The sequence below is a fragment of the Gambusia affinis genome, linkage group LG22 (genome assembly GCF_019740435.1).
Source record: "Gambusia affinis linkage group LG22, SWU_Gaff_1.0, whole genome shotgun sequence".
NCBI lineage: Eukaryota > Metazoa > Chordata > Actinopteri > Cyprinodontiformes > Poeciliidae > Gambusia > Gambusia affinis.
Window position 1 is genome coordinate 19,545,524 of NC_057889.1, and position 16,342 is coordinate 19,561,865.

Sequence of the window (16,342 nt, forward strand, 5' to 3'; positions counted from 1 at the left end):
GGAGCAAACATTTCCAAGTTCTTTCCTACAAAACGTCTGAAATTAACCAACATTTCAGAGTTTCAAGTAAATTTTCACTCTAGTTTTTTTTTTTCTAGAAAATGTGACTTTTCAATCAAATTTTCCTACCAAATTTAGATTTTTTTCTAGAATATTTCTCTGATCAATTTCCTTATTTCTGAGTTTCCAGCAAATTCTCAATCAGAAATTTCCTTGTTTTTTTCCCCCAAGAAAAATCTTAAGATTTATCAAGTATAATTTTTTTTTAGATCTGAACAATTTGAGATTTTGGTAGAAATGTATTTTTCTCTCCTCTCTATAATGGCCCCAACAAGCCGTCGTCAGATTCGGTGCACACACGCACAAAACAAATATAATTTAAAAAGAAAAAGGCATAATGGAGTATAAAATGGCTTTGCTTTGTCCTGAAAACAGCTTAGCTGAAATACTTTCTAAAATTTATTTACAACGAGAGAACGGAGACATGCGACGCCAACGATGCGGCGGCATCTCTTGTTTCTTCAAAGGTCATTTACTCACCTTTGACATAAATGAAAGCCATAAGCCGGGATGAATGTAAAAAAAGCAAACAAGTAGTTTATTGTAGGTCTATGATATTACAAGTTTGATGGTGGGAACAAATAAAGAAAAAAAAATAAGCCGTTAATCTACCATCATCTGTTAAACTGTTGAACATTAAAGCGCTGACATAAACAGTCTACTGATAGTAGCTGACCTGCTTTCCTGTTTATGTCAATCCTCACATTTCTTATATGTCTGACAAACTACAGAGAAAATAATATTTACAATTTGTAATAAAAAAGCAAATCAAAGCAATCACAGCACAGATAAAATGCACAACCCTGAAGAACAAATGAAAAAAGAAAATCAGAAATTGCCCCACTTCTGTTTCCTGATTTTACAAACATTTTTTTTTTAAAAGCATGTCATTTAAAAAGTGGTTGAGGGGAGAATTTTTTTTTTAAATGTACAACAATAGAAACAAAAAACCCCCCAAAAAACAAAAAAAGTGTCTGAATGAGACAGAACCCACAATCAAATAGACTTTATAAAGCTCTGATTAGGTTTTCTGCTTCCTGCTCTCTGGTGGAATGTTCTGGATCCAGATCAAATTGCTTCGCGCTGTTTTGGAAGTCGGTGGGTTTTCGACCTTTAAAAGTGGGTTTTAGGGGAACAAAGTCAAACAGTAAAGAGGGAGGGAGAGGGGGGATGTTCCGTGGCTAGTGGTGGGTTCTCAGTGTCGGCCACCAGTCCATAAGAACAACTGTCTTAGTAATATCCAGGCTGGTACTGCTGGCTCCAAGGTTTCTGGTTCCAGAACTGCAAAACAAAGTTTAGAGTTAAAACTGGACGAAGTCTAAAGAACGCTCTTTTCATTTATGGAAAAAAGTTGCATTAAAACCACAAACGTCAATGTATTTCATGTGATAAATTAGCACAATAATTGTACTTGTGAAGTGGAAGGAAACTATTTATATCCACTACTTTGATATCTGCATATAAACTGCAGAGCAATTCACTAAATTAAGCTGCATTTTCTCATGAAAAGTTGGATTTGTTTTGTGGTGCCCTGAAGATGCCCGTTTCAAATGGGAATATTATTCAGGAGCAGGATTTGTGTTTGAGACATTATGAATGAAGTTATAGTCATACACTTGCCTCCAAAAGTAATATAGATTGTTTTTAACAATAATTTGACATTTCCACAATAGTACCACAAAATATTGCAATAACATTTGGAGTCCATATTGCCCAGCCGTTTATAGACCCAATGGTTCTGTAGAAAGCAGAGGTTCAAGTTTTCAAACGTCAGAGCAAAAATGGAATATTTGCGATCCAAGTAAAGTCAAAGTTAAACTCCGATCTGTCACACTGAAGTTTGTTTATAAAATGTGACGGAATAAGAAAACCTTTAAGAGAAACAAGCGCTTTATAGTGAGGTTGTTAATAAAAGTATCATCCCATCACAGATATCCCAAAATGAAGGCTGATTCATCATTGCACCCTCTAGTGGACACCTCCATTACGTCAAAGCTGGAAACACTGACCCCTTGCTGCCAGCTCTGGTTGAAGGCCTGAGCCTTGTCCATGCCGTTCCTGTTGCCAAAGCCCCCGCTGTTCCTGTTGTTGCCATAGTTGCTGTTCTTCTGCCCAAAGTTTCCACGGCCTCCTCCTCTCTGCTGGAACTGGATGGAGAGAAAGAGCAAAACGTCATCACATCTACGGTCACCTCATGATAACGCCATTGTAACATTGCGAGGAGGAAACCTACATGGGCGGGGGGCCCCCTGTTGGCGTTGCGGTTCATGTTGCCTCCACCTCTGTTCATCTGACCCCCTCGGCTCATTTGACCTCCTCTGTTCATTTGACCTCCGCGGTTCATGGGCCCTCCTCGGAGTCCCATGCCGCCCCTCATGGGTCCGCCTCTTGGGGATCCAGCCAGGCTGGGGATGGGGCCGCCGCCCCGGCCAAAGCTGCCAGGCCGGGGGAAGCCGCCCCTGAAGGCTGGTGGAGGTAGAAAGCCGCGAGGAGGACGGTTGAAGCCGCCGCGTGGGCCGGGACCTGAGGAGAGCAACAAACAGCTGTAAGCCGACTTCTAAAACCAGCAAACATCTCCTTTCAGGCTGATCCTACCTCCTCTGAAGTTGCCTCTGTTCTGGAAGCCTCCACGTCCGCCACCGCCCCTTTGTCCCTGTCCGCTGCGGCCAAACTGATTCTTGCCTCCCCGGCCGCTGCCGCGAGGGCCGCCTCCTCCGCTGCCGCCTCTTTTCGGAGTCGTGCTCCCCTGGTTGGGTTTCTTCTCAGCGGGCAGAGCCGTCTTGCTCTCCTCTTTGTACTGCTCCAGCAGCTTGGCGGCGTCGTCCTTTGGCAGCTCGGCATACGTCACCTCGCTGAAGCTCTCCCCTTCTTCCGGCAGGGCGTAGAACCCTGGAAGGTCAACCAATTGGGATCGATTAGGAACGGAAGAGCTGCTGTTCAGGTGAAAAGTGAGTGAAGGAGTTTTACCTTTCATTTTGAGCAGCGCATGCTCAGGCACTTCCTTGCCATCACTCTCAACCTTCTTCTGGACCCTCGTCTTGTATTCCTCCTCTGTGGGGAAGACGACCACAGCCTTACGCTGGAAGCCAGCAAACAGACACATCTTCCTCTTCTGGCCCGGTGCAGATAAGTTAGTCTGGAAAAAGAAGAAGAAAAATTTAATTTATGCATGTTTCACCAACTCAAATTTAAGATTTTAAATACAATTCTGAATGAAATTTAAGACTTCTCCACAGAAATTTATAAACTTTGTCCAGCCAACTGGTGATAAATCTGCATTTATCCATTACATATAAAAAAAGGAAGCTAGCTAGCAAGCATACACTTTCTATCTAGAAACTAGCCAAGAAAACTATAGCTAGCTAGAGCATATCCTATAGCTAGGTATAGCCAGCTAGCAAACTATTTTGCTAGTTGGTAGGCACTCTAGCAAGCTAGTTTTTTTAGATAGATAAGTTAGCTAAAAAGCATATCCCTTCTAGTTGCTCTAGATAGAGAGCTAAACTAATTCTATCTAGAAAGGGTAAAAGTACATTTTTTGTTTTTTTTTCCCCCTCTTGGCAAAGCTTTTCAGGCTACTGGTAACTCACTGCTAGTACTTTTACCCTTTTTCTAGCAAGCTAAAAAAAATATATAGATAGCTGGAAGACTCAATAAGAGATTAACTTGAAATTGTATGCTAGCAGTAACTGGTAGCCTCAAGAGCCTTCCAAGAAAAAAAAAAAAAAAAAAACTATATGAGGATAAATAGTCCTGCAAAAACAAAATTGAATGACCAGTGATTACTGTATTTAACGCCAACTTACTTTTTAAATATGAATTAATTAATGAAGACATTTTGAGTCTTAATTTTACGTACATAAATTTAAGATATTTTAAGGACACGCAGACAGCCCAGCTCTGACCAGTCAACTTACATGATCCAGAATGTAGTTCCTCTTCTTGCGAGCAGCGATCTCGATAAATTTGCCCAGGAACAGTGGAGCTCTTTGGGAAATGGCGCTCAGCTTGGTGATATCCTTGGACTGGCGTTTCAAGCTGTTGATCTGCAGTCGAACGAGGCAAACGGCGATCAAAATCTCAAAGTGAAATCTGGAGGCAGCTTTGGCTTTCTGACAGTACTGACCATCATCTTGTCCACAATGGTGTCACTGCTCAGGATGTAGTACTTCCCAGGGTTCTGCTGGACTTGGTTCTTGACCCATGTAGTTTTGCCAGAGCCAGGCAGACCAACCATCACGATGATCTACAAACAAGATGACAGTCAGATGCAAACTAACAGCAAAACAGAGTAAATCTCCCCCCCCGATGGTGTCCTGTACTGACCTCACAGTCGGCCTTAGTCTGGGGTCCCTTCAGCCCCCTCACTCGCTCGCTGACGGGGATTTGCTGCAGGAAGGTGTAGCCCTCTGGCGTTGGGAAGTATGGCGTCTCCATCTGGCCAAAGTTAAACTCCACAGCGCAGTTGCGACAGATGACATGTGGGAAAAGGGCCTGGCCGTTTAAGCAGTCCTTGCGGACCCTGAAAGCGACGGCTGGTTCCCCACCGTTCTTGGCGAAGGACAGGACCACCTCCTCGCCCTCAAAGTCCTACAAAGAAATAAAACGGATTTGAGGCCAGCAACATTCTATTAATTTAAGGCATTTTAAGGCCTTCATTTTAGATGAAAAAAATTTGGACAAGTATGTGCAGAAACTTGTCACGCATCACTTGCTGTTTTATTCAACTAATGGATACAGGAAGGGTAGAATAATATTTTTTTAATCTTTTGCTCATCTTACAGTTAGCTACAATGATCACTTGGTCAAAGCACTGGAAGTGGAAATGGGCCACAAAATTCCTCTTGGTGCAACTCTAGAGAATTATGGAATGATATATCAACATCATTTTTACATTTCCAACTTATTCCAAACATTCTTAGAAGTGTTGTCTTACAATGAGGCAGCAGATGACATCATTCTCCTCATATGTTTCCCCAAAGTCTTCAGTCACACAGTTGGTGGTCTTCTTCCCTTTGCAGGAGTAACCATAGGAAAACTCTTCCTCACCTGAACAGTGAAGAAAAATAACATAAAAAAGTATATTCTGGTTGCTTGAAAACCACTAGAGGGCAGTGTTCACACCCATTAAAGGTGTTTCTCCTTGATTTAGCAACAACTGGCAACACTGTCAATAAAATCTAAACAGAACTTTTCAATCGAGCCAATCAGGACTGACCCAGCAGCAGCGTCCCAGTTGACAAGGACCATCCAACCTGCACATCATGGATTTCCAAGTTCTTGCTGGAAATGTGTTTCACTGAAATCTTCTCTGTGAGCTGGAGTCATAAAATCAAAAAATTACAAGTTTTTGTAACGCCACACAGCCAAGTGTCTTAAAAGAGCAAAACTAAATAAAAGAAAGAGGGTTCATACACTTTCCTCAAACCACTTTGGAGATAAAAACAATCCAAATGAACCAAAGACGACCGTTACAAATCACTATTATAAAAACAAAGTTCACAGTGAATGAGTTATAATATTCTACATAGAAGGGACAACATAAACTAAAATATAACAAGATATTATATTTTAAAATCTCTCTTTCACACCCTATACATCTGACTGGTCTAAGAAACTAAATAAAACAAAGTAATTTAATTTCATAAAATTAAAATACATTTTTTTAATAAAAAAAAATAAATAACTCCCCCAACTTCAATTGCTCATTCAATGTAATGGATATTTAATCTTTTTGCTCAAATTAAATGCTTAAACACAATATATAAAGTTACAAAATGAATCTAAAAAAATAGAAATAATTTAATTAAAGAAATCATTTTGCTGAATCTAACCAACTTAAAACAAACGTTTGGTCTGATTTAACTTCAGACAGCGAGGGAAAAAAAGTCTGTTAGCTGTATGAAAATATCTGGTTTTAACTGAAAATTTAGGCTTTTAATCAAACATTAGATTGCACCAAACTGTGCAGTTCGAATATCTTTTAAGGACTTTATACAGAAATAAAGCACATCCCAAACCTTAATCAAGCTTAAGAATTTCAAGTGTATGAATCCTAAAAATGGGAAAAAAGAAAAAAAAACAAAGAACAATATTGGTAGTATTGATAGTTATTAACCTTCATCTCAAAGCAAGCTTTGCCAGAGTTCACCCCATAGGTTCCCTTTCCTCCAGACCACAGATAAGCAAAGCTCTCCATGATGAGCGACGAAGCGCTGTAGCGGTCTCTGGACACCTTAAAGTGCAGGTCACAGTTATCTAGAACAGACAAAAAGAAATCAAACCCCATTTATAAATGTGCTTGTTGACGCACAAAGCATCTACATGCTGAATCAGAATGAGGTAAAAAGAAAACCTACAGGTGTCCAAGCAGACTTTGGTCTCATCACACTCTTCGTCCTCTTCCTCCAGCGGTGGCACGGGAGACTTAAAAGAGGCGCTGGAAAAATAAGACGGCAGCAAGTCAATTAGAAGACTGGAACTTGAGCGCAGCTGCAATGAATGTTCATGATGCAGTCGGGACCGCTTGCTGAGAGATAGTGGGAACAGAAAGTGGGAAGCCAGACGAGAGAGAGGGCCAAGAAAAGGGCATGAACTGAAAAATGAGCCTTTAACCTTTTCTGACAGTGGCCTGAGTTGGAGACCTGGGCAGGTAACTTACCTTGGAGCATCCAGTGAATTCTAAAAAAATAAATGTGGAGAATACACAAAGAAAAAGCACTGCAGCTGGTCTTATTGAGCAAGGCTGATGGATAAAACTATTGGTAGCCATCTTGCTTTCACTTGAGTGCGTTTGTGTCCTTTGGACTGCTGTGGAGACGGCCACAACTCCAGATGGCTAACAGAGCCATGCTTGTTTTTAGTGCAGGGAGTGTATTTAAACACTGATTGCAACTCCTGGACCCATTTAAACAGACTGAGAATGGTTTTAGCTGAAGAAGTTAACCAGGGCACTTATGTACAGATGCAACCATGTGTGTTGGTACCTCTGGTAAAGATGAAAAAAGGGTTTAAAGTAACATCCAACACTAATTTTAGAAGAGTCCCAACTTTAACTTGAGTAAATTTATACAGAGAGAGAGAGGGAGAGGAAAAAAGGGTTGATTTATGGGATAGCTGTTCGTTCTCGCTGCTTTGTAGCTGTGAGCCTGTTTTAAAGTTACAGTATTATACATTTTCTAGGTACATGGTGCATTTTAAAGCACTACCAAGTAACTGTTACCTTCAGTTGGTGTAAAAATTATATAAATATCAAATACCACTTGTTGCCTAATTTGACGCATTGAAATTGGGCCTCTGTCTCTTTAAGAAACTCCTGCCCTTTCTGAGACTCCCCCCCCCTCAGGAAGTCGTCACAACATGGCTCCTCTATTAATCGTGACGGATTATTGAAATAATAGCCAACTAGTTTAGTAATTAATTTGTCATTAACTGGAGTATACAGACTCAAAAGAAGACAAAAATAATTCAAGTCCATAAATTTGTTTTGCCCGGAACTCAAGTGGCGGTTTTAGTTTTAACTGGTTCAAATTTAGTGAAATATAAAAATCTATGGAGCACCTTTTTTTTTTGACAATTATTAATCTGTTAATCTAAAAAAATAAAAGCGACCAGCCCTACAATGTATTGATGTTCAGTCAAGCAGAAAGGACCGAGTTTCTCATGTTAAGATTTTTTTTTATTTTTTTAGCTGCAACATTGTATCTTTTTCAACTAATGATCAAACGTTCACTGAAGAGATGAATGTTTATTTTATTTAGAGAATAAAAAGCCTAAAATGCATTTCAGGCGATATGTTTTCTCAATTCAAGAGGGAATTGGTTTATTTGTGTATTTTAATTCCTCTCATATTGTATGAAAAAGCTCAAGTGGCTAATGAAAAATCTGCGGTTTGCTAATTTTCTTTAATTCAATTAATCGTCAGAATAATCTTTTATTAAATATAGAATCATTTCTAAGATATCAATAATTAACAGAAATACAAATATTTTAAGAAAAAAATTCCTAGCATGCAATTGCCATGACAAGATTTGTTCAAATTATAGATAAAGTGCATTGCAAGCCTGGTGGGTCACCAGGTTTACTCGCTCCCCCACCAGGCTCAGGATTGTTTATTTAATTAGGGCAAAAAACTCAAATGCAGAAATTATTTGAAAATGTTTTTTTATGTTTGCCTTTAAGATTTTATAATTGCCGTTTAAGAATGCCTTTGTAACGCATTTTCAAATTTTCTCCCAACTTTAAAAATGTAGCTCAAAAACACAGTAGGCCACTTGGTGGACTGCTCTAGCAGGTTTTCAGAGGGAAACCCAGAAATTATATACTTTTTAAAAAAAAATAATAATGATGCTACTGCAAGTAAAAGTTGAAATTATTTTTAAAATTTTAACACTTTTACCAATAGTACCAACAAAATGGCTCAAGTCTGTAGTAGGAATAGAGTGACCAATTCAATCTGCGTTGTGGTTTCTACATTTCTTCCTAACCAGTTTGTTTTTTTTGTTTTTAAAGGGTTAGGGTAATATTCCACAAACAGATCTGAATTGCCAACATGTGTTGGGGGAGAAAGTGGAGGCGTCTTTATTTGCATTTTCAACACAATGACTTGGATCTCCACAACTGTGTTTGAGGGCGACAACCATATAACAAAAAGACCAACAAATAAGCTAGCTGTTACAGCAGAAGTTGTTGCAGAAATTTAGTCCCGCCCCCTAAGACCTCACATCCAATAAAAAAAATGGGGGGAAAAAGTCTCCAAATGTATATTCATTTTTGCCCGTTGATCCTTCCGTGTACTGCAGCAGCAGCGCAATGAAAACAAAACAATAAAATAAAATACACTGACCAGGAAGAGTAGGTAGATGTACACACACACACACACACACACACCCTTACATTCAGGCCATGCGTGATGTCACCTATGGGGGAGGAGGGGTAAAGAAGCCACGCCCATTCATACAGGCAGCCGCACCATGAGGACTGACGACAGGATATGACACAGAAATAGCATTTGAACATCATACAGTCAGTGAAATTAAAACAAAAGTAGACTACTGCGAGGAAAAAACGATGGACGACCAATAGCGAGCTCCTCCGTGGGAATTGACCTACATCCTTGAGAGCTAGCCCTGTAGCTGTGGATCCCTCATCCCCTCACCTCTCAGCTAAACCCTGACTTATTTAAAAATTGAACTAAATAAAGGTATACATCTGAAATTTTCACTGGGATCTACGACAGCAACCTTGAGGACACAACGGGCTTTCTAAAAAAAAAATAAAAACAATAAGTGGCATGAGGAACAGATGTGGAAATTCATAGAAGTCATATAGATGCACTTCTGCTACAGAACTGCAGCCACCCCACCTCCCCCCCAAATAAAAGACAAGACACACTTGTGAGGTGGGCACTGGAAGACAGTAAACGGTAAGGCTCTTTACAGCTTAAGTCGGGGGATAACCCTCAAAATACATGTGTGGAAAAAGTTGTGTAGTTATACTTTTCAATAAAGAAAAAACAACAACAAAAAATAGAGGATTCTGACCTCTTGCTAGAGAAGTGCATTGGCACTTAAAGCCAATACAAGTCAACAAAGCTACGCATGGCGCTTCAGGGATGCCGAAGGCCATATTCGCTCTGTCCCGTCCTTACCAGCTGTATTTGTTCTCTTCAATAAACTCAAAGTAGCCCCTTCCATGTTCCTCCCGGCGTCTCTTAACACCCTTCTTATTCTTCTGATCAGCATTCGTGTCTTTGTCCGCATCCCCTTTGAAAATAGAACAAAGATATAGAATGAGGTGCTCCTTTTTTTTTCTCTTTTTTTTGAGACAGAGAGAGAGAGGTCGGACTGGCAGTGGGGGTTTTGAGCCCACGAAGCCCGTTCATTAGTTACACTTGTGTCCACCATAAATCAGCATTGCTTTAAGAAGAGGCGACGCCTCGTGGGTTACACTTAAAAACAGCACAATATGTCATGAGTTGGTAACAGTTATTAAGACCAGGTAGTATTTAGAACATAAACTGGTCCAAAATGGACAATAAAGAGAGGTGTTTACTGGGGCTGGAAAGTAAAAAAAATAATCTAAATTAAGGAATAACCCTGAGATACAGGGGGCTGGTAAAAATACAAAATATGTTCTATAGAGGGTCTACAGTTATCAGGGATCAATGCATCATGCAAGAAAACCTACCTAGATCTGGATTAACTTTACCTCCCTTGTGTTTTAAAACTAACTGACTCGTGACTCGGTTTTCTGCACGTCCAAGACGAAAGGCGGAAAGCAGACGGTTCGATGTCGCTTCGTTCTCGAATCGCAGCTTCAGGTTAGCCACTTCAAAAATTCCCAGCCTGGTTTTATTCAAAGCAGAGTGTGAGGTTGGTTAGAAGGTTGCGAACTTCTGGGATTAAAGATGGGGTCAGTCTGTGACAAAATGTATGTAATGAACACACACACACAAAAGGGGAAACGAATAAAACTAAATGCTTTGTTATGAATGAAAATCAACACGTGCACAGACTAGGAAGCTGCTCAAAAGTTAAAAACCAGCTAATGATTTTTTATTTTTGTGTCCCATGAAAGGGCTGTTGGGTCCAGAATATTTTGGCAGTTTTACATGTCAATCTCTTTATAAAAAATGTTTTAAAAAAAGAAAAAGAAAAGACTGACAATAAAACCCAAAGTTTCCATGTTTTTATTTTAACAAACTTAAATTAGACTGAAGTTGGATTTTAATTCAATAAAGTTTTTGACATCTGGACAAACTAATCACTTCAATTCTATAATATTCAAAAAGACTACTCTATATTGTGCATAGCTCATTAGAAACTATGATCAGTACTACCTTCATTCCACAAATAGATCAATAGAACCATTCAATGATTCGGTTTTAATTTAGCTTAAAATCCCAAAAATAAAAAGCTGAAATTTTCTTTCATTTGTTTTTTTTTTTACTTAAATGAATTTATTGCTATCAGTAGGTTTTCCAAAAGACGTGTGCTTAATAAAGGGAGTACTCCAATTATTAACCAAAATAAAAAGTATTTTTCAATACTTTGATAATTTTGTTTACCCTTTTAGAAAACTGAAAAAAAAAATATGGAAACTCAATTAAATTTTCAATACTGTCTGAGTGGCACCACACTTCAACATTAACTTTAGAACTTCGTAAAGTATTCAGATACTCGGAAATAATTTTGTTTTAGCTTTGATGTTTAATTCCTGATATCCAAACCTTGAAAAATCACGGCGCCCCTTACATCAGATGAAGACTAATAAGCTTTCATCCATTTAAAACAAGTAGTGGTTGTCCAGTCACATATATCTGCATTTTTACATATGCACACCTTCAAGTATGCCACTTCAAAAGCAGTACACTCGTAATTATCCAACATAAAAGTAAAAATTGTGTGGAAGGAAACAGTAATGCGAGATGAGTCTAGGCAGTATGAGAAAAGGAGGTAAAGTCTGACTCTCGCGTCAGAATAGAAGTTGGCAACCCAGCAGAAATAGGAAAGTCTATTTCACAAACAACGTAAAATAAGTTAAAAGTCTGCATTTAGCCAATTCACATTAATTTTAACCCAAAGCTCTCATTTACTGCCAAACATCATGGTTGGGAATCTCTGAAATGGCTAACAGGCTTAGCTTACCGCCAGACACAAAGAGAACGACGCTTATTAGCATGCTAACCCCTAACGAAAACGAAACAAAAAGTAGTAAACAGTTACTAATTTCTCGGTAGTCATTGAATGTATAAACGTTGGTAAAATATTTTAGATAACACAACCCAAAAAGAAAAAACGTAACTTATGCTTTAGGAACGCCAGCCACGTCGAGATACTACGCGCCATAAAATAAGCTAACCGAGGATGATAGCTTGCTAAGTGTTAGCGCCGACCGCGGCCTAGCGGGGCTCACGCTGTGACTCAACATGGACGCTGAGCGCTGAACGCTTTCAAATCTAACCGGCCCCATCCCTTCATCGAGGAAAAAAAACGGCATCCAGCCACGGCTCATACAACCAGGCATTTTCCTGAGCAACTCTCTGCGACTCACCCTCTGCAGCGTTGTCTCCGGGCTCACCATCTTCAATTTTTTCCATGTCGTCCACATCCGCCTTAAGCATGGGATCCATTTCATCGTCCTCGTCCCCGTCCCCGTCTCCGTCCCCGTCTCCGTCTCCGTCTCCGTCCCCGTCCCCTCCGTCTTCTCCCTCACCCATTTCTTCGTCCTCGGCGACGCCGTTGCCGTCGTCCTCATTCTCTGCTTCTTCCTCGTTGGCTTCCATGCTCTCCTCTACTGGGCCTTCGCCTTCGCCTTCCTCTTCTTCTCCCATTCCCTCTTGGTCAACAGACTGGTCGAACCCATCATCTACCGAGTCTTCCTGAGCCGCCGAGGTGTCCCCGGCGAGGGCCTCTTCGTCCAACGCGGCCTGCAGGCGATCCATCAGCTCGGCCTTCAGCCCCTTGTCCGAGAGATTTCGTTTTTTCAGCTCGTCCTTCAGCTCGTTAACTTTGAGCTTCTTCACGTTAATGGTGCTCATTTTTATTGGGAAATGACAAAAGGTTAAAATTCGGTAATTAATAAATAATATGTCGTCCTTAGTTAAGAAATGTAGCTCGAAGCCACGCCAAATGTCACCGGCTGTACAACCACTATCTCAACGGCAGAAAGCTGTGCTGAGGCTGCGCCAGAATGAGGAGGAGGGAGGCGAAGACTACCGTAACTACATAGAGAGCAGCGCAGCTTGATGTACAACTATCTGTCTCTGTCTTTAGAAGAGATCAACCCTTTCGCAAATAGATTGCTGTGGAAAAAGCGGGTCAGCGCATGGTCGTTGACCCTTTAAATAATTGTTTTAAAAACATCAAATTAATAAATAATGATTTTATTTTACCAGAAGGAAGATATTGCGCCTTCTGTCACATCATAAGCACAAAACACAAACACTATATTACGGTATGTTTAAATGGGGATATTTTCTGAAAGCAAAGGAGCTTTAAGACAAATCAAGTACGCGTTTTTTTTGGAAAATTGCAAGAAAAATAGTATTACCACAAGAACAACGACAAACTAATAAATTTAAAAACTACTTAAACTACTACGCCATACTATCATTCTATAAGACATTGCCTTTTGGAGACTTCAGAAATCAAAGACAATCTATAAGTCTCTAGAGAATAAACAAAAAAAAGTTGAAAGTTGCCACACGGAAAGCAACTAAGAAAAAAAAATATTTTGTTCCTGTTTATTTAATAAGCATTACAATAAAATTTTGAGGTAAGCCCCAATATCCTATGGAGAGAAAATAGTCTCAAAATACCTGTGAGTGCATAATACTGGATTTGTAATCCGTGTAAGCCGCTTTGTGTGTAACTTTGGATAGCTATAGCTGTGAAAAATAATTTGTAAACGGTTAAAAAAAAGACTGTACGTAACTCCAGGTACTTGTAAATATGTGGTCAAATGCACACAAACTATTAAATTGCGAAAGTACACACATATACACAATTGCAATTTCTACAAACATTACATTTCTATACACAGATTTTTTTACTTCAGCCTCACAAATCTGATAATTACGAATTCAAACCTACACCTACAAATCGTTCAAAACTAAACTTACGCACAGATCGAGTTATAAATGCACGAGGGTTTTTGAAACTTATTTCACGCTTCCAGGGAACGTAAGTGATGCGTTTAAATACTGGTGGAAAGCTGGGTCATCGTGAGTTTTATTTTGAGTCTAGTGGTTTTGTCCTCTGAACGTTTGTCACTGTACCTGTGCCGAAGTGGCAAAGACGTTGTTTCTGTGGAAAACGGAACACCTCACCACTCCTTTTCAATACTCCAAATTTTTTTATGGACATAGGTGCATTTTTGAGTCGTACAGATGTGATTACAGTACATGGTTTTAAAAACGACTAGGTGGCGGAATGGTTCGTTGGCTGGATAAACGGGCAGTCAAACTAAGAGACAAGAAGGAGCGTCCCGGCGGGCTTGTCTCAGAAGTAAGTAGAAGTTAAACCTACACGGTTTACTCTCCGATTATAAGTAATTTTAAATAATTTCATATTACGTTTAATATGTCTGGTAAATACCTCCATCCTCCTCATATTTTTCTGTTAGCGGGAGCTAATGTCTATGTGAGCTATGCTACTTTAGCTATTTGTATTCTTAATGTCACACTTCAGCACAGCATCTTTAATCCATTAAATTTATCTCCACAGTGTGTTTGTTACAATACCCGTTCTATAACAGGTTCCAGTCAAATTCCTCAGTCACGTTGCTGATTTATTATATTTGTGCAATATGTGAAATGATTTGATATGCCATTTACTTTGTTATATTCACCTAGTGAATATAATTAAGTGGAATAAATTCCCTTTCAGTTCTAATTTATTGAATTTGTAACATCTGACTTTGACTTCTACACAGGACAGAGCGGCTGACTGATGGATTGAGGTCTGGCGTTATTTTACTTAGGCTACTGGAGGATCAGGACCTTTCAGATTTTAGCACCCCTCTGATCCGATGGAGCTGCTGCGGGAACACACTGACCCTCTACAACAGGGCTCCTCAAATCCAGGCATCGATGTCTGGTGTCCTGCAACATTTAGCTATGCTTCTGGTCCAACACACCTGAATCAAATGGCTGCTTAGGACAGTCAAGTTCTCCAGAGTTCCGCTAATGACCTCATTAGCAGGTGTGTTAAAACAGAGACATGTAAAAGTCGGAGGACACCAACCTTCCTGAACTGGAGTTGAAGCCTTGCGGCTCAAACTTTCAGTCAATTGCAATCACATTTACTTGCATACAGTGTACTATGTGGAAACATTACTTGTGGCGAGGTAGATATTGAGTTCGCATAGTGTCTTTTTTTATTTTTGGGTCTTTTGTGAGCTCTAGTGTCCCATATTTGTTGAATCTTTAACAAAATGGGCTCAAGGATTTACGTGGGTGGCTGCACAGCTACCTAAAGTTAACAGTTACATGCAATCGACTTGGAGAGAGTGAATAAAAGCGCATGCCGCACTGCTTAGATTTTTATTAATAAAAAAAAAAAAACAAAGTCTAAAAATAGCTACCTATTTCTACATCATGTTTCCTGCTGCTTGTTGTTTTTAACGCCGCATGTCTGCTCCAGTGTTTGTCTATGGTGTTTGCTCTTTACCGCCCCCCCGAGGCCTTCACCTGAACAGCAAGGTGAACGGGAAAAGCGCACCTCTCCTCTCGCGCTCACTCCTTTCCCACCGCGCTGCCTTCATCACACGCCAACCTTCTTCATTTGGCGTCTCCAACCGGTCGACTTTGGCAAAGTTCCCCCCCCCTGCCCCAAAACTAACATGAGTCAGCAGCGTTTGTTTTTGACGTTCGGAGCTTTGTCCGGGTTAATTAAAAATGCGGCCCGCCTTTGTTGGAGAATCTTTTTAAATATTTACAAGTTATGTCCTCTGTGACTGGAAGAGGGGAGAAATTTTCTACCGCCATCCGAGGAGCGCACTGGGTAAATGTGATTTATTTATGGTTGGGAAACATTACAAAACCTGAAGCTGCGAGGTTAATGAATGTCTTTCTTTCTTCTTTTTTTTCTTTTCTTTTTTTTTTTAAAGATAAGGTTGCAGTTGGGGGGGGGGGGATCATTAGGGTGTGGTTACAGTTGCCCACGTCGATTGATATCTAATTTGCCTCTCTGCCAAAGCCCACATTCATCCTCTTTACGGCGATTTATTTCTCATAGAACCCAGAAGTGCAGCATCACTGTGACTCCGGCGGCTTTTCTTCGTTCGGCAGCCGGACACGGTGCCAACCGGAGGAGCGCCCCACTCCCGAGGGCTCCGGGGGGCCCACCAGGGGCGACCCGCACGGGAATATGTGCCAGAGGGCGGGCGAGGTCCCGTCCTACAAGTCCCTGCCAGGGTCGCTCGGGGAGCGGATAAGGATGTCGTTCGGAAGCGGGACGGTGTGGAGGGGCTCTGCCTTGGCGCTGCATCCTGGCTCTGGGAGGTCCGAGAGGAAAGTTGCCTGCTGCGACAAGTGCTCCGCGGCTCTTGTTGCTCTGAAGAAGCAGGCTCTGAGTCTGGCCGTCCACCATCACTTCTCGTCCAAGGTCAGTGACTGATGCTGCAGTGGATTATGTCGTCAGACCACAAAAAGATAAATATGACGATAAATTGTAATAGTTTTAAAGGACATCAGTCCCCAACAGGTCCTCTTTTACTCACATAATGGCCATTTAATAATAAAATGAATCCCTGTGGTTAACAAAATGAATTTTCTCAA

At 40.5% G+C, this 16,342-nt stretch overlaps 2 protein-coding genes across 10 annotated transcripts in view; one reads left to right on the forward strand and one right to left on the reverse strand.

The window, feature by feature from the left end:
* Positions 1-571: 571 nt before the first annotated feature.
* On the reverse strand, positions 572-12,757 carry hnrnpub (heterogeneous nuclear ribonucleoprotein Ub). Its single transcript, XM_044106748.1, has 14 exons — positions 12,115-12,757; positions 9,710-9,824; positions 6,420-6,499; positions 6,179-6,318; positions 5,279-5,378; positions 4,997-5,109; positions 4,387-4,650; positions 4,187-4,306; positions 3,978-4,106; positions 3,028-3,196; positions 2,656-2,949; positions 2,294-2,583; positions 2,070-2,207; positions 572-1,341 (listed from the first exon to the last, which is right to left on the reverse strand). Exons 1-14 carry the CDS (start codon positions 12,599-12,601, stop codon positions 1,291-1,293), a joined length of 2,490 nt encoding a protein of 829 aa, XP_043962683.1. The 5' UTR covers positions 12,602-12,757; the 3' UTR covers positions 572-1,290.
* Positions 12,758-13,801: 1,044 nt separating this feature from the next.
* Positions 13,802-16,342, forward strand: part of kif26bb (kinesin family member 26Bb) — a 35,244-nt gene continuing 32,703 nt past the window's right edge. For 5 of the 9 annotated variants that reach the window (XM_044106749.1, XM_044106750.1, XM_044106753.1 and 2 more), the window contains exons 1-2: positions 13,802-14,069; positions 15,801-16,169. In XM_044106749.1, the coding sequence (XP_043962684.1) occupies positions 13,995-14,069; positions 15,801-16,169 (444 nt within the window). In that variant the 5' untranslated portion in view covers positions 13,802-13,994. Of the gene's footprint in view, positions 14,070-14,730; positions 14,766-14,791; positions 14,911-15,310; positions 15,567-15,800; positions 16,170-16,342 lie in introns of those variants that run through there. The other 4 variants (XM_044106751.1, XM_044106752.1, XM_044106755.1 and 1 more) reach the window with 3 other exon arrangements.